The following is a 24199-nucleotide window of genomic DNA, read 5'->3' on the forward strand; positions in this document are numbered from 1 at the left end:
TAGAGATGCGATAAAGAGCTAGAGAAAGAGAGAGAGAGGCCTAAAGAGAAAGTAACCATCTGTATTTGTTAACTCTTATTAAAACAAGAGACATGAAATCTGATTATCCATCCATCCATCTTCTACCGCTTATCCGGGGCCGGGTCGCGGGGGCAGCAGTCTAAGCAGGGATGCCCAGACTTCCCTCTCCCCAGACACTTCCTCTAGCTCTTCCGGGGGGACACCGAGGCGTTCCCAGGCCAGCCGGGAGACATAGTCCCTCCAGCGTGTCCTAGGTCTTCCCCGGGGTCTCCTCCCGGTGGGATGGGACCGGAACACCTTCCCAGGAAGGCGTTCCGGAGGCATCCGAAAAAGATGCCCAAGCCACCTCAGCTGACCCCTCTCGATGTGGAGGAGCAACGGCTCTACTCTGAGCTCCTCCCGGGTGACCGAGCTTCTCACCCTATCTCTAAGGGATCGCCCAGCCACCCTGCGGAGAAAACTCATTTCGGCCGCCTGTATCCGGGATCTTGTCCTTTCGGTCATGACCCAAAGCTCATGACCATAGGTGAGAGTAGGAACGTAGATTGACTGGTAAATCGAGAGCTTCGCCTTGCGGCTCAGCTCTTTCTTCACCACGACAGACCGATACATCGACTGCATTACTGCAGAAGCTGCACCGATCCGTCTGTCAATCTCCCGTTCCATCCTTCCCTCACTCGTGAACAAGACCCCTAGATACTTAAACTCCTCCACTTGAGGCAGGCACTCTCCACCAACCTGAAGTGGGCAAGCCACCCTTTTCCGACTGAGGACCATGGCCTCGGATTTGGAGGTACTGATTTTCATCCCCACCGCTTCACACTCGGCTGCAAACCGTCCCAGTGCATGCTGAAGGTCCTGGTTAGAAGGGGCCAACACGACAACATCATCTGCAAAGAGCAGAGACGAAATCGTGTGGTCCCCAAACCTGACACCCTCCGGCCCCTGGCTGCGCCTAGAAATTCTGTCCATAAAAATTACAAACAGAACCGGTGACAAAGGGCAGCCCTGCCGGAGTCCAACATGCACTGGGAACAAGTCTGACTTACTGCCGGCAATGCGGACCAAGCTCCTGCTTCGGTTGTATAGGGACCTGACAGCCCTTAGCAAAGGACCCAGGACCCCATATTCCCCAAGCACCCTCCACAAGATGCCGCGAGGGACACAGTCGAATGCCTTCTCCAAATCCACAAAACACATGTGGATTGGTTGGGCAAACTCCCATGAACCCTCCAACACCCCGTAGAGGGTATAGAGCTGGTCCAGTGTTCCACGGCCCGGACGAAAACCACACTGTTCCTCCTGAATCCGAGGTTCTACTATCGGCCGTATTCTCCTCTCCAGAACCCTGGCATAGACTTTCCCGGGGAGGCTGAGAAGTGTGATCCCCCTATAGTTGGAACACACCCTCCGGTCCCCCTTCTTAAAAAGAGGGACCACCACCCCGGTCTGCCATCCCAGAGGCACTGTCCCCGACCGCCACGCGATGTTGCACAGGCGTGTCAACCAAGACAGCCCCACAACATCCAGAGACTTGAGGTACTCAGGGCGGATCTCATCCACCCCCGGTGCCTTGCCACCGAGGAGTTTCTTGACCACCTCTGTGACTTCAGCCCGGGTGATGGACGAGTCCACCACTGAGCCCTCATCCTCTGCTTCCTCAATGGAAGACATGTCAGCGGGATTGAGGAGATCCTCGAAGTACTCCTTCCACCGCCCGACGACATCCTCAGTTGAGGTCAACAGCTGCCCACCTCTACTGTAAACAGCGTTGGTAGGGCACTGTTTCCCTCTCCTGAGGCGCCGGATGGTTTGCCAGAATCTCTTCGAGGCCAGCCGATAGTCCTTCTCCATGGCCTCACCGAACTCCTCCCAGGCCCGAGTTTTTGCCTCCACAACCACCCGGGCTGCAGCCCGCTTGGCCTGTCGGTACCCGTCAGCTGCCTCAGGAGTCCCACAAGCCAACCAGGCCTGATAGGACTCCTTCTTCAGCTTGACGGCATCCCTTACTTCCGGTGTCCACCACCGGGTTCGGGGATTGCCGCCTCGACAGGCACCGGAGACCTTACGGCCACAGCTCCGAGCGGCCGCTTCGACAATGGCGGTGGAGAACATGGTCCACTCGGACTCAATATCTCCAACCTCCCTCGGGATCCAGTCGAAGCTCTGCCGGAGGTGGGAGTTAAAGATCTCTCTGACAGGAGACTCGGCCAGACGTTCCCAGCAGACCCTTACAGTACGCTTGGGCCTGCCGAGTCTGTCCAGCTTCCTCCCCCGCCATCGGATCCAACTCACCACCAGGTGGTGATCAGTTGACAGCTCCGCCCCTCTCTTCACCCGAGTGTCCAAGACATACGGCCGCAGGTCAGATGAGACGACAACAAAGTCGATCATCGACCTGCGGCCTAGGGTGTCCTGGTGCCACGTGCACTGATGGACACCCTTATGCTTGAACATGGTGTTCGTTATGGACAAACTGTGACTAGCACAGAAGTCCAATAACTGAACACCACTCGGGTTCAGATCAGGGGGGCCGTTCCTCCCAATCACGCCCCTCCAGGTGTCACTGTCGTTGCCCACGTGGGCGTTGAAGTCCCCCAGTAGAACAATAGAGTCCCCAGTCGGAGCACTTTCCAGCACCCCTCCCAGAGACTCCAAGAAGGTCGGGTACTCTGCACTGCGGTTCGGCCCGTAGGCACAAACAACAGTGAGAGACCTATCCCCGACCCGTAGGCGCAGGGAAACGACCCTCTCGTTCACCGGGGTAAACTCCAACACATGGCGGCAGAGCTGGGGAGCTATGAGCAAACCCACACCAGCCCGCCGCCTCTCACCATGGGCAACTCCAGAGTGGTGAAGAGTCCATCCTCTCTCAAGGAGTGTGGTTCCAGAGCCCAAGCCGTGCGTAGAGGTGATCCCGACTACCTCTAATCGGAACCTCTCAACCTCACGCACTAACTCAGGCTCCTTCCCCGCCAGCGAGGTGACATTCCACGTCCCTAGAGCCAGTTTCTGTGTCCAGAGATCGGGTTGTCTAGGCCCCTGCCTTCGACTGCCGCCCGATCCTCTTTGCACCGGCCCCTTATGGTCCCTCCTGTGGGTGGTGAGCCCACGGGAGGGCGGCCCCACGTCACCCGTTCGGGCTGAGCCCGGCCGGGCCCCATGGGGGAAGGCCCGGCCACCAGGCGCTCGCATTCGAGCCCCAACCCCGGGCCTGGCTCCGGGGTGGGGCCCCGGCTGCGCCATACCGGGCGACGTCACGGTACTCAAAATGTTATTCTTCATTAAGGGGTTTTGAACCGCTCTTAGTCTGACCCGTCGCCTAAGACCTGTTTGCCTTGGGAGACCCTACCAGGGGCATATAGCCCCAGACAACATAGCTCCTAGGGTCACTCGGGTACTCAAACCCCTCCACCACGTTAAGGTGGCAGTTCTTGGAGGGGAATCTGATTATGTTGTTTGTAAAGTGTGTGTGTGTCTGTTTAAGTGTGTGCAAAGGGTTTGGTTCTAAGATTAAAAGAAAAACCTACACTTTTCCTTTTCTGCCTTCTCACCTCTGCCTTTCTGCCCTCTCACCTCTGCCTTTCTGCCCTCTCACCTCTGCCTTTCTGCCCTCTCACCTCTGCCTTTCTGCCCTCTCACCTCTGCCTTTCTGCCCTCTCACCTCTGCCTTCCTGCCTTCTCTGCTCTGTGTCTGTGTCCATGTACAGGAATCAGACTGTACTACACCAGTTCTGTTGTCCTGCTCCGGAGGCTACGGACGCTGATCTCACCGGCTCGTCCAGGTAACCTTGAAATCCCTGCTTTATCTCCGTTTTCTTTTTTTCTTCCTACTCTTTCTATTAGTTCCTTCACCGTCTATCGCTGTTTTCTTTCTGTCTGTCCCCCTGTCTTTTTGCTCTCCCTCTCCTTCGTACTCCTTCTCTCAGCAGGTTGATCTATGGTTCTGTGTCTCTGTGGAGCTTCATTCAGTCTGTTTGTGTGTGTGTGTGTATCTGTGTGCTCAAGCCATGTACTAGACCAGTGTCATCATCTCTGTCTGTGTTATGTGAAAGCCTGTAGCTTGGTCAGGTCGTACTCAGGTTGATGTGTTATGTGAAAGCCTGTAGCTTGGTCAGGTCGTACTCAGGTTGATGTGTTATGTGAAAGTGCTACCAGGGACTGACTCAACCTAAAGCTTCCACCAGGATAATTATTTGATGTAACAGTGGTGTGGATTGTGGATCCTGTCCCATCCTTTAGTTAACTTGACTAATTTCACTCCGGTTCCTGACAAAATCCCAGGACCCACAAGACCCAAAAGACCCAAAGGATTCCTGTCCCTGTCAACCTCTGCCATTGATTCCTGCGATGAGTATGTAGCAAGAGGAGTGTTGAAGGGGGAGCTGGCGACAAAGTGAATGGAAAGGTGGTAAATAACATCTAATTTATTGAGGGTTTTTTTTAGCAACAAGCTGATAGATGAGAAAAGGCAGGATTGGAAACATCCCAGGGTGTGTCAAGTATGCCAAACAAACTAATTATAGAGTCAGCTTTACACTGAAGGTGGGTGCTATTGGTATACAACAGACTCTTACTCATTTCGGGCTGGGATGTTTGGGGGGGCAGGCAGGTTAAGGTAGGCTCTGATTCAAGAGCATACATTCTGTTTTAAAGAGTAGATGGCGTTCAAAGTCTTGTCAGATGTTACTCAAGCTACTGTATATTGTATTATGGAGCGTGAAATATTGAATCAGGGGCTAGTTGTATTGAAGTCACGACAGTCCTCTGACATCCCTATCCTACTAACCCTTAACCCAACACCTACAACTGAACTCTAAACATCATTCTGATCCTAATTGTAACATTTAATATAAAATTGTATTGAATAGCATTTTCCTTACAACCAACAAGGTCATATCTTCCTTATTTTGCTATACTTGCAGGAAGTATTGCTCCCCTGAAGTATAGCTGTACTTGAACGCACAGACACCGACCACACGTCTTCACATCTGTTCTTGTGGGGACTAGAAAAACGATTCCCTATTGTTCCTATCCCATAAACCTGAACCTCATCTCACACACACGTACACGCATTCCGACACGTTTGAAATTGGCCTCCCGTTATTTTTATGGTTTCTGGATGGTAGGACACCTAGGGGTACAGATTACACCTCCCCCTCTCAAATAATTATGGCTCAGCAAATTGGCAAATACCCTACATTTAGAAAGAAGCCCATACACCCTGAGTCACAAATTATCTTAAATTTGAAAACATATGGTAACCTCTTGGCAGCTTAATTACATTGCAAATTACAGCCAGCATAGCTATGTGGTTCCATTCCTGGGCCTTGTCTGTTGCATGTTGTCCTTAATCTAAAGTATGTCCTCATTCTATGTATGTCTTCTTTATTATCTTCAATGTTTACAGGAGTATGTTTTATTAATATTATTGTTTCTAATAAATCATATCTAAAACATATTTTCCAAAGCACCAGGCTACTCATGATGGCTGACACAAGCAGTTCTTTGCTAGTTGCTTTGTTCTTAATTTACAGTGAGCTCCAAATGTATTTGGACAGTAACCACATATTATCCTGACCACTGTATTTCAACACTTTAGATTATTAATGATACAATGACTTTGAAGTTAGAGTACATACTGTCACCTTCAAGATGAGGGTATTTTCATCTATATTGGATGAAATAAAAGCACTGGTTAACTCAGCAATGGAAAAACAACCTGGTATATACAGGAGAACCTGGATGACCAAAGAATGTATACTACAATGAAAGGTAGGTGTGGATGTGATTAGGAACACTCTTCCGGAGGTAGGTGTGGATGTGATTAGGAACACTCTTCCGGAGGTAGGTGTGGATGTGATTAGGAACACTCTTCCGGAGGTAGGTGTGGATGTGATTAGGAACACTATTCTGGAGGTAGGTGTGGATGTGATTAGGAACACTATTCTGGAGGTAGGTGTGGATGTGATTAGGAACACTCTTCCAGAGGTAGGTGTGGATGTGATTAGGAACACTCTTCCGGAGGTAGGTGTGGATGTGATTAGGAACACTCTTCCGGAGGTAGGTGTGGATGTGATTAGGAACACTCTTCCGGAGGTAGGTGTGAATGTGATTAGGAACACTCTTCCTGAGGTAGATGTGGATGCTACTAAAAAAGTTACACCACCTGAAAATGTTTTCCCTGTGCTGTGGCCCTCAGCAATTATAACCATATGTTTCACAGAGCCTAATAATACTACATCACTACACTACATCAAGCCACCTCTAAATAGGTAATTCACTTAGCAATTAATTGAGATTCTGTTAGAGCACTGCAGCTTTTGTGTCTTTTGCTTCTTGTCCAGGACTTTACAAAAAGTTAAGTGTGAGAGAGAACATGTCTTCCTTAACAACGTCTCTGGAGGAGATCTAAACACCACCCCCTCCCCACACACACATACACACACACACAGACATATCCACATGAAAAGACACAGGTATACACCCATACTGTGTGCTTACATGTAAGCTGCCATAGCAACACAGCAATGACGCACATTACCATGACAACCCTTATAAGTAAATCTCACATATTTAATGTGACTGTATAAAGTGTGAGTGTGTTTGTTATTGTTTGAACGTGACCTGTATGTCAGATTAGACAGCAGATATTGCAGTGGACAATCGTTTACACTGTATTCCTTTAGTCTTTACTCAGTATCTATGATTAGCCCTGTCTTATTTACACTGTTTTCACTCAGTATTATTCACGCTTTTAGTCATTTAGCAGACGGTCTTATCCAGCGCAACCTACAGGAGCTATTAGGGGTAACTGTTGCTTGAGAACAAATTGGGAAATCTCACTGGTTTGGGAGTCGATCTAGCAAGTTTATGGCTACTGGTTAGATACTCTGACCACTAGGCAATTTGCGGTTTGTCTTCTTCACGCATTATTCACCCACTGTTTAGAGCATTTTTGCAGACAATGTTGACCTTATAGATAGTGCTGTAAACTAGAGACAGAGAGATCCAAAGTCATTACAAATAGGTTGAAGTACTATTGTAGACTCTGGAATGAGATATGCAGAACAAAAAGATAATGTAGAAAAAAGAAATACAGAATATTTAGAGATAGATTGATAGACTTACAGGGATAATATCAACCCTGTAAGTTAGCAGTTGTTCACTCGTCACTTCGAGCTAAATCAAGGGCCGAACGGGCAGCTTTTGTGAATTGCACATAATGTGGCAATTGCATCTTTGCGACCTGAGTCCAGGTAGAGAGATCTAGAACCATTAAAGATGGGTAGAGATTGTGGTGTAGACCAAAGATTGAGAAATCCAGAACATTTACAGATACGTACAGGTAGTGTTGTAGAATAGTGACCGAGATCTAGAACATTTAAAGATAGCTAGAGGTAGTGTAGATTTACTATTCATGCCACCTCCAGCTATACACGGCCTTGCCATGTTATGGAGAATTTGTATGTTGGTGTGTGTTTACATGTGTTTGCAAAGGTATATGCTTGTCAAGGTGTATGTGCATATCCGCAGGCTTTAGGTCTCTGTGTGGGCCTGAGTGATGTGAGATAACAGATGTTAATTTCTGTAGAGGATGCAGAGAAACCAGTTTGTCTGTATGTGTGTGTGTGTGTGTGTGTGCGTGGGTTCGTGCGTAGGTGTGTAAAGCAGCAGTATCATTAAAGAGCCATTACTTTCTGTGTCTATCTCCATCTCCGGCTTCGAAGGTCTTTCAGATGTACTTGCTGTATTCTGATGCCGTTCTGGCAGGGTTTTTAATGGATGTCTTAATAAGAGACAGACCTCAGCATGCGCAAACACACAATCACATATTAAAAACAACTTCCTGTCAAACAACTTCCTGTGACGCTAAGGACAGATGTTTATTTATTAACAAATATTTTACTGCATTCAGTCATGTGACAAGGTGAAACACAGACACCTTGATGGTTAACAGACATAAACTGGTTATTTGAAGGGCTGTTTTATATCAAGCAGACCACTGCAGTCTGTTGGACTGGCCATCAGCGGGGGTTGACTGGGGTAACCTGCTGCCTCCCTCTGCAGTCTGTTGGACTGGCCATCAGCGGGGGTTGACTGGGGTAACCTACTGCCTCCCTCTGCAGTCTGTTGGACTGGCCATCAGCGGGCGTTGACTGGGGTATCTGCTGCCTCCCTCTGCAGTCTGTTGGACTGGCCATCAGCGGGCGTTGACTGGGGTATCTGCTGCCTCCCTCTGCAGTCTGTTGGACTGGCCATCAGCGGGGGTTGACTGGGGTATCTGCTGCCTCCCTCTGCAGTCTGTTGGACTGGCCATCAGCGGGGGTTGACTGGGGTATCTGCTGCCTCCCTCTGCAGTCTGTTGGACTGGCCATCAGCGGGGGTTGACTGGGGTATCTGCTGCCTCCCTCTGCAGTCTGTTGGACTGGCCATCAGCGGGGGTTGACTGGAGTATCTGCTGCCTCCCTCTGCAGTCTGTTGGACTGGCCATCAGCGGGGGTTGACTGGGGTATCTGCTGCCTCCCTCTGCAGTCTCTTGGACTGGCCATCAGCGGGGGTTGACTGGGGTATCTGCTGCCTCCCTCTGCAGTCTGTTGGATTGATCCCCTGGTGAGGCAGGGTTTTTCCTTTCTAGAGTGCAAAATAGGTCATCCTTCAACGTTTAAATGACCTGGACAAATATCTTATGGTGCTCTGCAAATTCTGTCACAGATCTGAACACATACACACACACACACCTAAACTTGGATCACACACAGCCACATTGTGTGTCAGGCAGTGTTAGCGGAATAGTAAAGCCAGAGAGGAACATTAGTGATGTAGTCATTATTTAAACATGAGTAGTCTTTGCTTTTACACCCTAGCTGTGTTGTTGAAGCTGTCTTATATAAGAACTGGTAGACTTACCAAGTAGGGAGCACGCACCCCCCCCATACACACACACACACACTCACGCACACACACATAGACAAACACTTAGATACAAATGTCATCCCAGGGGTTAAAGGTAAGTGTTTTTGTTTCCATAGTGATGGGCAGCTTCTGAGTCTCGAAGGTGGGACTTCCTCCAGCATACAGGAAGGAGAGAGATCAGGGGGCATGGCACGGAGAGAGGGACCCAGCGATTACGAACTTGCCCTGGAGAACAAGACCAAACAGGTGTGTATGTTTTGCTGGATACATGTGGGTTTTTGTTGTGTTACACTGTATTAAATGGTCAGTAATACATACTCTGAGATCTTTGTGTCTCTGTTGATGAGAGAGAAGAGAAGTCGAAAAAACGGCAGCCTTTCTATCTCCAGGGCGACAGGAACATGAGGGATGATGGGTTGTCATGGTAACAGCTAATAACTGCTGCTGGCTACAGGAGATGTCTTTATCTTGCACAGAGAAGGGCGAAATGGACCTTGTGTGTGTGTGTGTGTGTGTCTCTGTCTTTCTCCCTGTCCTATTTTTCTCCCTCAGTTTTCTGCATCTCCTTCCCACTCCCCCTCTCTATCTGACTCCCCCTCTCTATCTGCGCCTCAAGGGAAGAAACAGAGTTGAAACAGAATGTCTTCAAATGTCTTCTGTTTATGTTGTGTTTCTGGTGTCTCTGTCTGAGTGGGATTGTAGTCTGGTGAGGGGGTGTTGGACTGTTTTAGGAGAGGAGTGAGGTTGTAGTCTGGTGAGGAGGTGTTGGACTGTTTTAGGAGAGGAGTGAGGTTGTAGTCTGGTGAGGAGGTGTTGGACTGTTTTAGGAGAGGAGTGAGGTTGTAGTCTGGTGAGGAGGTGTTGGACTGTTTTAGGAGAGGAGTGAGGTTGTAGTCTGGTGAGGTGTTGGACTGTTTTAGGAGAGGAGTGAGGTTGTAGTCTTTTGAGGGGGTGTTGGACTGCTTTAGGAGAGGAGTGAGGTTGTAGTCTGGTGAGGAGGTGTTGGACTGTTTTAGGAGAGGAGTGGGGTTGTAGTCTGGTGAGGAGGTGTTGGACTGTTTTAGGAGAGGAGTGAGGTTGTAGTCTGGTGAGGAGGTGTTGGACTGTTTTAGGAGAGGAGTGGGGTTGTAGTCTGGTGAGGGGGTGTTGGACTGTTTTAGGAGAGGAGTGGGGTTGTAGTCTGGTGAGGGGGTGTTGGACTGTTTTAGGAGAGGAGTGAGGTTGTAGTCTGGTGAGGAGGTGTTGGACTGTTTTAGGAGAGGAGTGAGGTTGTAGTCTGGTGAGGAGGTGTTGGACTGTTTTAGGAGAGGAGTGAGGTTGTAGTCTGGTGAGGAGGTGTTGGACTGTTTTAGGAGAGGAGTGAGGTTGTAGTCTGGTGAGGTGTTGGACTGTTTTAGGAGAGGAGTGAGGTTGTAGTCTTTTGAGGGGGTGTTGGACTGCTTTAGGAGAGGAGTGAGGTTGTAGTCTGGTGAGGAGGTGTTGGACTGTTTTAGGAGAGGAGTGGGGTTGTAGTCTGGTGAGGAGGTGTTGGACTGTTTTAGGAGAGGAGTGAGGTTGTAGTCTGGTGAGGAGGTGTTGGACTGTTTTAGGAGAGGAGTGGGGTTGTAGTCTGGTGAGGAGGTGTTGGACTGTTTTAGGAGAGGAGAGGGGTTGTAGTCTGGTGAGGAGGTGTTGGACTGTTTTAGGAGAGGAGTGGGGTTGTAGTCTGGTGAGGGGGTGTTGGACTGTTTTAGGAGAGGAGTGAGGTTGTAGTCTGGTGAGGAGGTGTTGGACTGTTTTAGGAGAGGAGTGAGGTTGTAGTCTGGTGAGGAGGTGTTGGACTGTTTTAGAAGAGGAGTGAGGTTGTAGTCTGGTGAGGAGGTGTTGGACTGTTTTAGAAGAGGAGTGAGGTTGTAGTCTGGTGAGGAGGTGTTGGACTGTTGTAGGTGTCCTGCTTAGCTTTTACATTTGGAGAAACAGAAACTTGAACCACTAGCAGCTTGTACCGTTATTCTGTGTCCAAAATATCCCCTCATCTCTCATCTTCTCATCCCCTCTCCCTGTCTGACCGTAGATAGAGGAGTTGGAGCAGCGGTACGGGGGTCACTTGGTGTCGCGACGTGCTGCGTGTCGCATTCAGACAGCGTTCCGTCAGTACCAGCTCAGTAAGAACTTCCAGAAGATCAGGAACTCTCTGTCAGAGAGCAAGTTGCCACGCCGCATCTCCCTGCGTCGGCCCAACCCCAACCGAGGCCAGAACCTCACCCAGCGGCACAGCTTCCTGTTAGAGACCGGGGGGCCCCCCATACGCCCCAAAACACCCCCACCACCCCCCTCACGTTCCACCTCCTTGCCCCCGTCGACATCCACCATCCCGGCCCCCGGCCCTTCGCTCACACAGCTGGAAGACTGCTTCTCAGAGCAGGTTGGTTTTGCGTGTAGCACTTTAGCCCAGCATATTGTGATCATACAGTTCTCTGCCACGTGAAGCGAAGCCTAGCGTAGCGTCATAATACATCTTACAGGAGGTCCTTGTCTAGTATTCTTATCTGACTTTCCAGGTGCGCTCTCTGGCCCATTCGATAGATGAGGCCCTGCGTGGGTGGAGTCTGTCGGAGGGGGTTGAGGGAGGGGCTGGGGGGCTGCTGATGGACCCTGGGGCATTTCGGGCGGCTGCTCAGAGTGCCTGTATGCCTCGCAGTGCCAGCTCCCTGCTCATGGCCTTCAGAGATGTCACCGTTCACATTGACACCAACAACTACACCGTCTCCACCACCACCACCTCCACTACCACCGCCACCCACGGCAATGCAGGGGCCCCCGGAGGAGGGAGCAGACAGACCTCAATGGACAGAGGGGGAGGAGAAGGTGGAGAAGTGAGGAGGCAATCAACAACCTCCCAGCTTGGGGGTGAGGAGGAGTTCCCTGCCCCCCCTCCCAGTGAGGAGTTGTTGGTGGACGGAGGGTCGAGGAGGGGGTCCACTGTGACAGGGCAGGGGGGAGACCAGGGAGGTCATAGTGGCTTGGAGAGACTTGGATCCACCTCAACCTCCATGTCAGCACAGTCCAACCAATACAGTGGTCACCCGTCATATCCCCAGTACCCCCAATACTCCACCTATCCCCAGGCACACCACCCCCAGCCCCAGCCAGACTCCCAGACAGCCAGGAACCAGGCCCTGGTCCTCTCTGTACCCAGAGACCACTGCCAGGACCCTGCCTCCTGCCCATCCCCCACACTCTCCACTGACACACACCGCAAACGACTGTACCGCATCGGACTCAACCTCTTCAACGTGTAAGTACACGCACGCATCATGAATACGTCCTCTGACACAGGACTGAATCACAGAATCATTCATACAATGGAGCAGGGTGGTTTTTTGGAAGTGGGAAATGAACAAATTGTCTCACAAATTGCATAAATAATTGTCTTAAACTATGTGCACATTGTATTTTAAAAAGTGTGGTGTGTATCTGTCCTTAATCAATTGAAAAAAATATTTAGAAAATGTTATCAGAGAAAATCTCGACCTTATATACTAGGATGAGTATTCTGTACCTATAAATGGAACACTTTTTGAGTATTATTTAAATATTATATTTCCATTAAAGAACATACATGACCTATTTTGGTATTTGTCCCCTTTTCACAATACTCACCATACATGTTAATCTCCCATGTAGCTTTTGTAATTACATTCTTAAATCATTATGGAATTAATCACTGTGTTGACTTTTTTGTGTGTTTTCTATTTTCTATTTAATGTAATTCCCTCTTTTTTGAGACTTGAAATGCTCAAGGTGCCTTTGATCCTTGCCTCCTCTCTCCTTGTCTCCTTGTCAAAACGCTTTGAAAATGATGCAAAAGACATAGATCCCTCCCTTCATCAGAATTTTAACTCTCAGAATTAATAAAAGCATTACATTTGAAAATCAGTGCTACTGCACTGGCCTGTAAGGGTCTTTAAGTGGGGCCCTATGTAGCTCAGTCAGTAGAGAATGGCAGTTGCAATGGTGGCTGGTGGTCTTGATTCCCACAGATGACCAGTACAAACAGAAAAATATACTGTAATTTACTGCAAGTCACTGTATAAGACTGGCTGCGAAATGCCGGAAATGTAAACACGTATACTCACTGAATATTGAACAACTTTGAAAGCAGCTTTAAAGATTTATCGAGCCGACCTTCTTTTAATTAATGGTGTGATTCTGACATTGTAGGATTGGTGAAAGACTATTTGTTAGTCCTATGAGTGTTATTGATTAACTGAACTTGTCCCGCTGACTGTTTTACCTTCCCAAACCCCGCTCTTTGACACACTTCATTGGCCTCCTTGTCCCAACCCTGTGTCTCCACCTCTGATGGACATAGGGAAAAGTGGGAGTAAAAAGAGAGACAGAGAGAGCGTTGATCTCTATTTATAGTAGTATACACGGTTGGCCTGCAGCCTGTAGTTAATGTAAATTAGCTAATGTGCATCATGATAGAGCTGTTACTTTATGGTCCTATAACCACATAAATACCCACCCACCTGCACAAAAAAACTAAACTTACTAAACATACACTGATATGGTTCTGTCTTTGTCTGCCGTAGGAATCCAGAGCGAGGCATCCATTTTCTGATCACGCGTGGTTTCGTCCCAGACACGCCCATGGGTGTGGCCCACTTCCTGTTACAGAGGAAGGGCCTAAGCCGACAGATGATTGGAGAGTTCCTTGGGAACAGCAAGTTGCTCTTCAACAGAGACGTCCTGGAGTGAGTACAGAAACGCAAACCAAACATATGTACTTAAATTCATGCATAAGGCAGTACATTTTACACATACATGCACACACACACACTGATGTATACTCTCACACTATAGAGAGACACAGAGAAAGGGAGAGAGTGTTTTGCTTAGAGGAAAATAGGTCACTGCACTCAGCAAAATGTTTTCTCTCTCCCTCTACTCTTTCTTCTCTCCTCTCTCCTCCCCCTCTCCTCCCCTCTTCCACCTTCTCTTCTCTCTACTCCCCCTCTATCTCTATCTCTCAGTCTGTCAGTCTCAAACAGGTTTCTTTGACATTATCCTTTGGGCTGAATTTTTCTATATGCATTTGTTGTGTGTGAGTATATTTGTGTGTTTGTACGTGTGTTCCAGGTCAGTGCTTCTGTGATGGAACTATGACAAAAAAGGGCAAAAATGCCAAGAGCAGTTGTACATTCTCTCAACCTTTCTCTCTCTCTCACACACACACACACACACATAAAACAATGACGTCAACTGTGAGATGAGAGAGACATAGCAGACTAACCTGTCATGCTCCGTTTCTAGCTGTGTGGTGGATGAGATGGACTTCTCAGGAATGGAACTGGATGAGGCTCTGAGGAAGTTCCAGGCTCACATCAGAGTCCAGGGAGAAGCGCAGAAGGTGGAGAGGCTCATTGAAGCTTTCAGGTCAGAATCTTTCACTAATCACTTCAGATTCTCTGACTAATCAGCCAATCAGGGTTACTCCAGAGGCCGGCACTTGTGGTTCCAAAGTGCCAGAAACATTATGTTCCAGCCTAGCAGCCCACCTGACCTGACTACTAAACAACCATCTCAATTGGTGTGTGCTAAATATCCGTGATGAGCTAAATCCCATGGACACATCAACATTTGTGATTAATTCCAAACAGATACAGTTAGTTCCAGGAAATAAATAAAATAATGAAAATGGGCTTAAAGTGCAGTCTTCCAGCTTTAATTTGAGGGTATTCACATCCAAATTGGAGGAAGCATTCTTTGATATGCTCTTTGATATGTAGCCCCCACTTTTTCAAGGGACCAAAAGTAATCGGACAATTGACTCAAAAGCTGTATTATGGACAAGTGTGGACTGTTCTTTCATGATTTCTTTATCAATTAAGCAGGTAAATGGTCTGGAGTTGATTCCAGGTGTGGCATTCGCATTTGGAAGCTGTTGCTGTGAACCCACAACATCAATCAATCAATCAAATGTATTTATAAAGCCCTTTTTTCAACAGCAATTGTCACAAAGTGCTTTTACAAAAACACCCGGGCTTAAACCCCAAGTAGCAAACAACAGTAGTGTTGAATTTCAGTGGCTAGGAAAAACTCACTAAGAAGGCCGAAATTTAGGAAGAAACCTAGAGAGGACCCAGGCTCAGAGGGGTGACCAGTCCTCTTCTGGCTGTGCCGGGTGAGATATTAAGAGTCCAATTGGAATAATTTATAAATGCATGTGGACTAAATTCAGAGTGTATTTAAATTTAGACTAGGTCAGAAGTATTACCAGATGGACAAGGACAGGGACAGCAACGGGCCCCACAAACCAGGTACTCCGCAGGTGTGGACCAGGACCTCATGTCCTCCTAAAGTTTAAAACGGGAGGAAACTGGGAAAATTCAGAAAATGCATTCCTCATATCAACAACGATTTATAGTAGAGAAGGAGAACATAGTGGGGAAGGAGAACTGACCCAATCCCCCAGCACAATAGTATAGCAGCGTATGACCTTGGGACTGAGATAGGGGGGGTCCAGCGACACTGTGGCCCTACCCGTGGGGAATCAAGGCAGGAAATCAATCCACCCACTTTGCCAGGCATCAACCAAAGGGATACCCACCAACCGCAACCACCCTGAATGAGGGGCTGAGTATTGCCAGCTGAGTACAGCCCAATTGCGCAACAGGGAGACAACAACGAGCCAGTGACTCTTCCCCCAAAGGCATTGGAGGGAGGGCATCCCAGTGGCGACGAGAACCTACCTGGCAAGACAGCAAGTCAAACATGCAGTCAAAGGAGCTCTCAGTGCAAGTGAAACAGGCCATCCTTAGGCTGCAAATAAAAGTATCCATCAGAGAGATATCAGGAATATTAGGATTGGCCAAATCAACAGTTTGGTACATTCTGAGAAAAAAAGAACACACTGGTGAGCTCTGCAATACAAAAAGCCCTGGACGTCCACGGAAGACAACAGTGGTGGATGATTGTAGGATCCTTTCCATGGTAAAGAAAAACACCTTCACAACATCCAGCCAAGTGAAGAACACTCTCCAGGAGGTAGGCATACCATTATCCATGTCTACCATAAAGAGAAGACTTCACAAGAGCAATTACAGAGTGTTCACCACAAGATCCAAACCATTCATAAGCCTCTAGAATAGAAAGGCCAGATTAGACTTTACCAAAAGATTTTAAAATAAATAGCATTCTTTGGACAGATGAAAATTAGATCAACCTATACCAAAAAGATGGGAAGAGAAAGGCATGGAGACCATTTATAAAATTAAAATGAACTAAAATGCAATTTCCTTATGCAGAGAAAGTTAGTTCACCCCTAAATTTACCATCACATTAAATGGCTAAAATTAGGATAATGTGCACTAAAATAGATACAAATGATTGGAAAGTCAATAGAGTGTAATTTGGGGTGGTCCAGCTTTACATAAACCAGTGTTAAGACGAAACCCAACATGCCAAAATCAAATGACGTATTGATGACCACTGGCAATCTACATTATGCTGGTCTTGCCACTAAATTTTGCCTGAGCTGACCGAAAGATGCTCATAGGAGTCTCTAAGCATCTCATGGTAACATCTAGGGATCTATATGCCCCTTTTGCTAATCCATGTTGAAGTGCATGAGTCCACTGAAAGAGACTGCATGAACCTGGCCGACATGAGAGTTCAGGAAGGAAAAACCCTTTGCTCTTAAGAAAGAATATCAAGGAATGACTGACATTTGCAGGATAATACCTGTGTAATATCCGAAACTATTGGAACAGTGTCCTTTGGACAGATCAGTCAAAGGTGGAGTTGTTTGGCAAAACACTGTCTTTGAACAGAAGAACCCCATATCAACCATAAAGTATCGAAGCGGTGGCATTAAGGTTTGGAGCTGCTTTCCAGCCTCAGGCCCTGGCAAACTTTCCATATTGTACCAGAATATTCTTTGGGAGAATGTGAGACCATCTGTCAACAAGTTGAACATGAACCTAACATGGGTTTTGCAACTGGACAATATTAAAAAAACACACAAGCAAAGCTACAGCAGAATGGATCAAATGGAAGAAATTGAGGTTTTGTCAAAGCCCAGATGTCAATTCGATCGAAATGCTGTGATGGTACTTGATGTGGTCCGTGTATTCAAGAAACATCTCCAACATCACATACGTTTAGCAATACTTTAAGCAGAAGAGGGACAACAATTCCACCTAAACAGTAAGACACTGATAGGCAGTTACAAGAAATGACTACATTAAGTTATTTCAGCCAAAGGGGACTACACCAGCAATTAAAGGTGTACTCATATTTTCTACTCTCTGAAATTCAATTTCTGTTTATTTTTGATTGCATAAATAGTTTTAAAGCTACACTTTTGTGATCTTACTGTTTAGTGTCTTGCTGTTTAGACGGGTTTGTTTATCAGTTAATATGGTTTAAATTTGGCTCAAATATCAATTTCTCCAAACATTTACAAAAAACAGACCATTTTCCAGAGGTTTATTTACTGTTTCATATGATTGTACATAGTGGTCTCCCAGGTCCAAAAAGAGCAGTTACTGGTTCCAGTCCTGTATGGACCGAGTCATACCTCTGTGGGAGAGACAAGCGGTTCCAGTCCTGTATGGACCGAGTCATACCTCTGTGGGAGAGACAAGCGGTTCCAGTCATGTATGGACTGAGTCATACCTCTCTGGGAGAGACAAGTGGTTCCAGTCCTGTATGGACCGAGTCATAACTCTCTGGGAGAAACAAGCAGTTTCAGTCCTGTATGGACCGAGTCATACCTCTCTGGGAGAGACAAGCGGTTCCAGTCCTGTACGGACCGAGTCATACCTCTCTGGGAGAGACAAGCGGTTCCAGTCCTGTATGGACCGAGTCATAACTCTCTGGGAGAGACAAGCGGTTCCAGTCCTGTTAGGTAACAATGTTATGTCATCGTTTATAAGGGTAACTCAGGGTAACATATGAAATAATTTTAGCTGAGGTATTATTCTGTGGCAGCTGGCAAGCATCTACCATATGCAGATGTGAAGATAAAAGAACTAGCTGGTGTAGAAATAGATTTGTTACATAATCACACAAACCCACGAATACAAACAACACGCACACATGCACACACACAGGTCCTCTCCAGACTCTATGGTGTACAGTAGGAAGCCTCTGCGTAACCTCTGTGTGTAACCTCGAAGATTAATTCACCTTGTTTTTCAATTGAACCAAAGCTCCAGTTGAAACCCCACCCCTCCAAATTGGAGAGATGCAAGCTGCCACTAGTGCATGTGATCTAGCAACTATCTTGTTACTGGTAAAGTGTTCTGCTGTAACCTCTGGGCATCGTATCGCCCCTTATGACGCAGGTGCAGAAACCATCTCTGACATGATCAGCCTTTAGCAGAAAAGTTCTCTCTTTCTCTCAGTACTTTACTCTGCTTCTCCCTTTGCCTCTATCTTTTCTCTCTCTCAGCCTCGCTCATCCACTCTTTCTCTCTCCTTCACAATTTCCTTCTCTGTCTCTGTTCCACTATTTCCCTATGCCCCAGAAAGACATACTGTATATGTAATGACACCTGTCTCTCCTTTCATCCCTCCGTCTTTCCTTCTGTCCAGTCAGAGGTATTGTATGTAATGACACCTCTCTCTACTGTCATCCCTCCGTCTTTCCTTCTGTCCAGTCAGAGGTATTGTATGTAATGACACCTCTCTCTACTGTCATCCCCCCGTCTTTCCTTCTGTCCAGTCAGAGGTATTGTATGTAATGACACCTCTCTCTACTGTCATCCCCCCGTCTTTCCTTCTGTCCAGTCAGAGGTATTGTATGTAATGACACCTCTCTCTACTGTCATCCCTCCGTCTTTCCTTCTGTCCAGTCAGAGGTATTGTATGCAATGACACCTCTCTCTACTGTCATCCCTCCGTCTTTCCTTCTGTCCAGTCAGAGGTATTGTATGTAATGACACCTCTCTCTACTGTCATCCCCCCGTCTTTCCTTCTGTCCAGTCAGAGGTATTGTATGTAATGACACCTCTCTCTACTGTCATCCCTCCGTCTTTCCTTCTGTCCAGTCAGAGGTATTGTATGTAATGACACCTCTCTCTACTGTCATCCCTCCGTCTTTCCTTCTGTCCAGTCAGAGGTATTGTATTTAATGACACCTCTCTCTACTGTCATCCCTCCGTCTTTCCTTCTGTCCAGTCAGAGGTATTGTATGTAATGACACCTCTCTCTACTGTCATCCCCCCGTCTTTCCTTCTGTCCAGTCAGAGGTATTGTATGTAATGACACCTCTCTCTACTGTCATCCCTCCGTCTTTCCTTCTGTCCAGTCAGAGGTATTGTATGTAATGACACCTCTCTCTACTGTCATCCCCCCGTCTTTCCTTCTGTCCAGTCAGAGGTATTGTATGTGTAATCCTGAGGTGGTCCAGCAGTTCCATAACCCAGACACCATCTTCATCCTGGCCTTTGCCGTGGTCCTCCTCAACACCGACATGTACTCCCCTAACATCAAGCCTCAGCGCAAGATGGGCCTCGACGACTTCATACGCAACCTACGAGGTGACTGCTGCTGTGTGTGTGTGTGTGTGTGTGTGTGTTGTTTGTGTGTGTGACTAAAACACATCTATAAACTGTCTGCCTTGTATGGGAGCTGGATCATTTCTTTCCTCCGACTTTTGTGATGTTTTTATTAGCCTATTGAAAAAAGGATGTCCACAAAGACTAGGAAGAGTGTGAAGCTGATGGTGGTAATTTAGGGACAGTGTGTCTGTGTGCGTGGCAGTGACTCAGTAGAATAACGAGCTGCAGAAGCCCTGCAACATTTATGATAGTGTTTCTGGTGTTACAGACAAGAGGGGTTATTTATAGAAGTCGCACATAGAAGTGCTTTGTACATTTGAATAGAGACAGAATCAATTCCATTTGAACCAGCCCACGTCAGACTTCGGGTTGAAGGAGACCTTGGAGGGGCAGAAACCTTGACTCAGGTGGCAGGAACACTGGGAACGTAAATCTGAGACACTTACATTAGTATGATATGTTTCAAATGGTTTCAAATGTTTGAAATAGTGTTCCAATCAAATATATTTAGGCCAATTGTATGTATTTATGGTGGTAAATCCATTTGTGCAGGTAAGCTCACAAGTCATCTATGGAGGAGACTTTAAAACCAGTGACGGACATTTATCATCTAAAGTGTATATGCATGTACCAAAACTGATTGGGGTTGCCCGATTTTGTGTTTTTTTTTATAGAACATTTGTTTTCACATTGATAATCGATATTTCACAAAGTGCTTTAGTAGGGGAAGAACAATTTAACCTTCTGACGCTACACTTGTTATTCCCCTTTAAAAGAACCAAAATGCACTAAGACATTTATTATTTAAAGAAGTGTATTATTTAAAACGGATATTAAAATACAAATGTATTTTAGCCCAGGTTTGGATCAATGTTTTAATTCATATTGTACAGCTTAAGAGACCACTGCACCTTTTCCTTTCCTTTCCAAAAAAGTTGAAAAGGTTTTGAGTGAGGAACAGAAGGGTTTAAATTAAGAGACCACTGCAAATTGAACGCTCCTGTGCCTCACGCAAAACTTTCCTTTTCAACTTTTTTGGAAAGGAAAGAAAAAGGTGCAGGGGTTTCTTAATTTTTTCCAGAGCTTTATGGTAAAATGTGAATAGTGTTAAGGGAATTAGTTAAAAAAAGAAATAATGTTAGCCCACCAACCACCATAATTTCTGCATGAACTAACTTTTGGTCTTATACAATCATGCAAAGCACAACATACATTACTAAAGTAATCATGCAAAGCATAACGTCAGTGTCGTAGACGTAGGCTGAGTGTTAAGGACGAGCTAGGGGCTACTCCTGTTTGGCTGGGGATAGTGCGTCTGTTGAGTCTCCTTGCTGGAACACAACACAAGGTCTCCCTCTGCTGGTGAGATTCAACCGACATTGAAAACCATCAGCCAATCCTGTGGTGTCCTGCCAATCGCCGAGTCAGAAGCAGGACTGGGGTGAATTTGGTTCTCAGTAAATGTTCTCTAGTCCCTCTTGTCTGACTGGTATAGTGTGTTTTCTCAGGGGTGGACGATGGAGCAGACATCCCAAGGGAGATGGTGGCAGGGATCTATGAGAGAATCCAGCAGCGAGAGCTACGCTCTAATGAAGACCACGTCAACTACGTCAGCCGTGTGGAACAGTCCATACTTGGCATGAAGACAGTGAGTGTGCCCTGAATGGGTGTGGGATTTAGAAAGTGAGAAACAGTGAGTAGTGGGCCATCATTCAATCAGTCAAATGTGTTTATAAAGCCCCTTTTACATAAGCAGTTGTGACAAAGTACTTTTACGAAACACCCAGCCTGAAACTCCCAACGAGCAAGCAACAACATTGTTGATGCACGGTGGCTAGGAAAAACTCCCCAAACGGGGCCAAAACTTAGGAACAAACCTAGAGAACAACCAGGCTCAGAGGGGTGACTAGTCCTCTTCTGGTGGTGAACATTTTAAGAGTACAAATTGTAGTTATTACTAAATGCATGTAAGCTGTGTCCAGAGTCTATAAAACCTAATCCAAGTCAGAAGCATGACCAGATGTACAATGACAGGGACAACCCTCGGGGGTTGGTCGGTAGAGTGGCAGCTGGAATCTTCAAGTATCATCTTGATCTGCCACAAAACTAGGAGGACAGGGACAGCTACGAGTCTTTCATGCCTGGTAATCCTGAGGTGTGGTCCAAGACCTCAGGTCTTCCTAAGTTTAAATGGAGCAGTAGACAAGGAACATTTAGAAAGCGCATTCCTTAGATTAACAAGGATTTACAATAGAGAAGGAGAAGTGACCTTACTCCCCCGGCACAATAATATAACAGCCTAAAACCTTGGGGCTGAGAAAAACCTTAGGGGTCCAGTAACACTGTGGCCCTATCCGAGGACAGCGCCCAACAAGCAGGAAGTCAATACACCCACATTGCCAAGCATCAACCAAAGGGACACCAACCAACCTCAACGACCCTGAAAGAGGTGCTGAGTATCGCCCACAGAGTCCACTCCCATTGCTCGAGGGCCGCACTGGAGAAACAACAGTAAGCCCATCTGGCAAGGGTGGAGCCCACCTGGCAAGACAGCAAGGGTGGAGCCCACCTGGCAAGACAGCAAGGGTGAAGCCCACCTGGCAAGACAGCAAGGGTGGAGCCCACCTGGCAAGACAGCAAGGGTGGAGCCCACCTGGCAAGACAGCAAGGGTGGAGAGTATCAAGCCATTCCAATCACCTTCACACCCCTGGGCCAGACAACACTTAGACCATGCTGAAGAGATGAGTCTTTAGTAGATACTTGAAAGTTTGCAGTGAGTCTGCATCTCTAACCTTAAGAGGCAGATCATTCCACACTAGTGGAGCTCTATGGAAGAAATCCCTGAATCCGGCTCTTTGTTTAGAAATTCTTGGTACAATTAGAAGGCCTGCATCTTGCAATCTTAGGTTACGTGTAGGTATATATGGCTGGTCCAATTCAGCAAAAAAAGTAGGAGCAAGTCCGTGTATTGCTTTATAGGTTAACAATAAAACCTTAAAATCATCCCTAGCATTAACAGGCAGCCAGTGTAGAGAGGCTTATACTAGAGTAATGTGTCAAAAGATTTTTGTACGAGTTAAGATTCTAGCAGCCGTGTTCAGCACTAAATAAAGTTTATGTATTGATTTATCAGGGTAACCAGAGAAGAGCATTACAGTAATCCAATCTTGAAGTAACAAAAGCATGGATTTGTTTATATGCATCAAATTTTGATAGATTTGTTCCAAAGATGCAAAAAAGCAGCTCTTTTGACATTTGACACCAATCAGCTATAACATATGACCAATGACAGGCGAAGTGAATAACAATGATAATCTCGTTATCATGGCACCTGTCAGTGGGTGTGATATATTAAGCAGCAAGTGAACATTCTGTCCTCAAAGTTGATGTGTTAGAAGCAAGAAAAATGGGCAAACATAAGGATCTGAGCAACTTTGACAAGGGCCAAATTGTGATGGTAAATGACTGGGTCAGAGCATCTCCAAAACTGCAGCCCTTGTGGGGTGTTCCTGGTCTGCAGTGGTCAGTAGCTCAAAATGATAAAAAAGTTAATGCTGGTACTGATAGAAAGGTGTCAGAACACACAACGCATCGCAATTTGGGGCTGTGTAGCGGCAGACCAGTCAGGGTGCCCATGCTCCACAGCCAAAAGCACCTACAATGGGCCCATGAGCATCAGAACTGGACCATGGAGCAATGGAAGAAGCAGGCCTGGTCTGATGAATCCTGATTTCTTCTGCATCACGTGGATGGCCAGGCATATGTGCGCATCATTATTTCTATGCACATTTTCCAACTCCAAACCATATAAACTTGACCAGTCCTCTTCTGGCTGTGCTGGGTGAATCAGACGGATGCCACAATAGTTGAAATAGCTTAACTATTGAGGCATGACCACTAGACAATCAAAGGATTTCTTTGCGAATAGTCAACTGGGGTGCAAAAAACGCATGGAAAAGAAAATACCCAAATGAATAAAACATTATCCTCCAGTGCCATCAAATTCCAGAACTGCAACCTACCTGGAGTGTCCAGAAGTACAAGGTGTCAAGTGCTCAGGGACATGGCCAAGGTCAAGAAGGCTGAAACATGACCACTGAGAGCATTGTGTTTGTTCAACAATAAAATAAATCTTGAGGAATACGATTTGCCTAATAATCGTGCACACAGTGTAGTGAAAACAATAGTGGTCCCAAAACCGAGCCTTGAGGAACACCAAAACATACCTCTGATTCCTCAGAGGAAAGGCCATCCACACATATGAACTGATATTTTTCAGATAAATAAGATTTAAACCAGGCTAGAATGTGTCTGGGTTGCCAAATATGGTTTTCCAATCTCTCTAAGAGAAGGGAGTGATCAATGGTGTCAAAGGCAGCACTAAGATGAAGAAGTAGCAGAACCGATACTGAAGCTTTATCTGAAACTATTAGAAGGTAATCTATCATACTTCAAGATACAGGATCAAAAAAGTTCCCCATTGATACCAGGTCAGGGAAGTTCTGTGTATTCTCAGAACAACTGAGGTTTTGAGGACTATACCTGTTTGAGGAGTCTGTCATTTGTCTGTCATGAGGAAAAATAATTAAATCCACAATATCTATTTCTAGTGACAGGACTAAGGCTAAGGTATGAATGTGGCAGTGTGTTGGACCTGAGACATGTTGAACACAACCCATTGAGTAATGGGTTCAAATGCTTTTTGAAG

The 24199-nt window shown here is 46.6% G+C and overlaps 1 protein-coding gene and 1 long non-coding RNA gene across 6 annotated transcripts in view; one reads left to right on the forward strand and one right to left on the reverse strand.

The window, feature by feature from the left end:
* Positions 1-24199, forward strand: part of iqsec3b (IQ motif and Sec7 domain ArfGEF 3b) — a 38342-nt gene that overhangs the window by 7364 nt on the left and 6779 nt on the right. For 3 of the 5 annotated variants that reach the window (XM_034288090.1, XM_034288091.1, XM_034288094.1), the window contains exons 2-9: positions 3732-3806; positions 9054-9183; positions 10991-11341; positions 11478-12214; positions 13515-13676; positions 14236-14358; positions 19303-19469; positions 20999-21138. In XM_034288090.1, the coding sequence (XP_034143981.1) occupies positions 3732-3806; positions 9054-9183; positions 10991-11341; positions 11478-12214; positions 13515-13676; positions 14236-14358; positions 19303-19469; positions 20999-21138 (1885 nt within the window). Of the gene's footprint in view, positions 1-3731; positions 3807-4359; positions 4433-9053; positions 9184-10990; positions 11342-11477; positions 12215-13514; positions 13677-14235; positions 14359-19302; positions 19470-20998; positions 21139-24199 lie in introns of those variants that run through there. The other 2 variants (XM_034288092.1, XM_034288093.1) reach the window with 2 other exon arrangements.
* Positions 13223-14300, reverse strand: LOC114829511. The gene is made up of 3 exons (XR_004574771.1): positions 14216-14300; positions 13484-13671; positions 13223-13278 (listed from the first exon to the last, which is right to left on the reverse strand). It is a non-coding gene; the product is annotated as an uncharacterized LOC114829511 (long non-coding RNA).

This window comes from Esox lucius, chromosome 19, assembly GCF_011004845.1.
Source record: "Esox lucius isolate fEsoLuc1 chromosome 19, fEsoLuc1.pri, whole genome shotgun sequence".
Taxonomy (NCBI): Eukaryota; Metazoa; Chordata; class Actinopteri; order Esociformes; family Esocidae; genus Esox; species Esox lucius.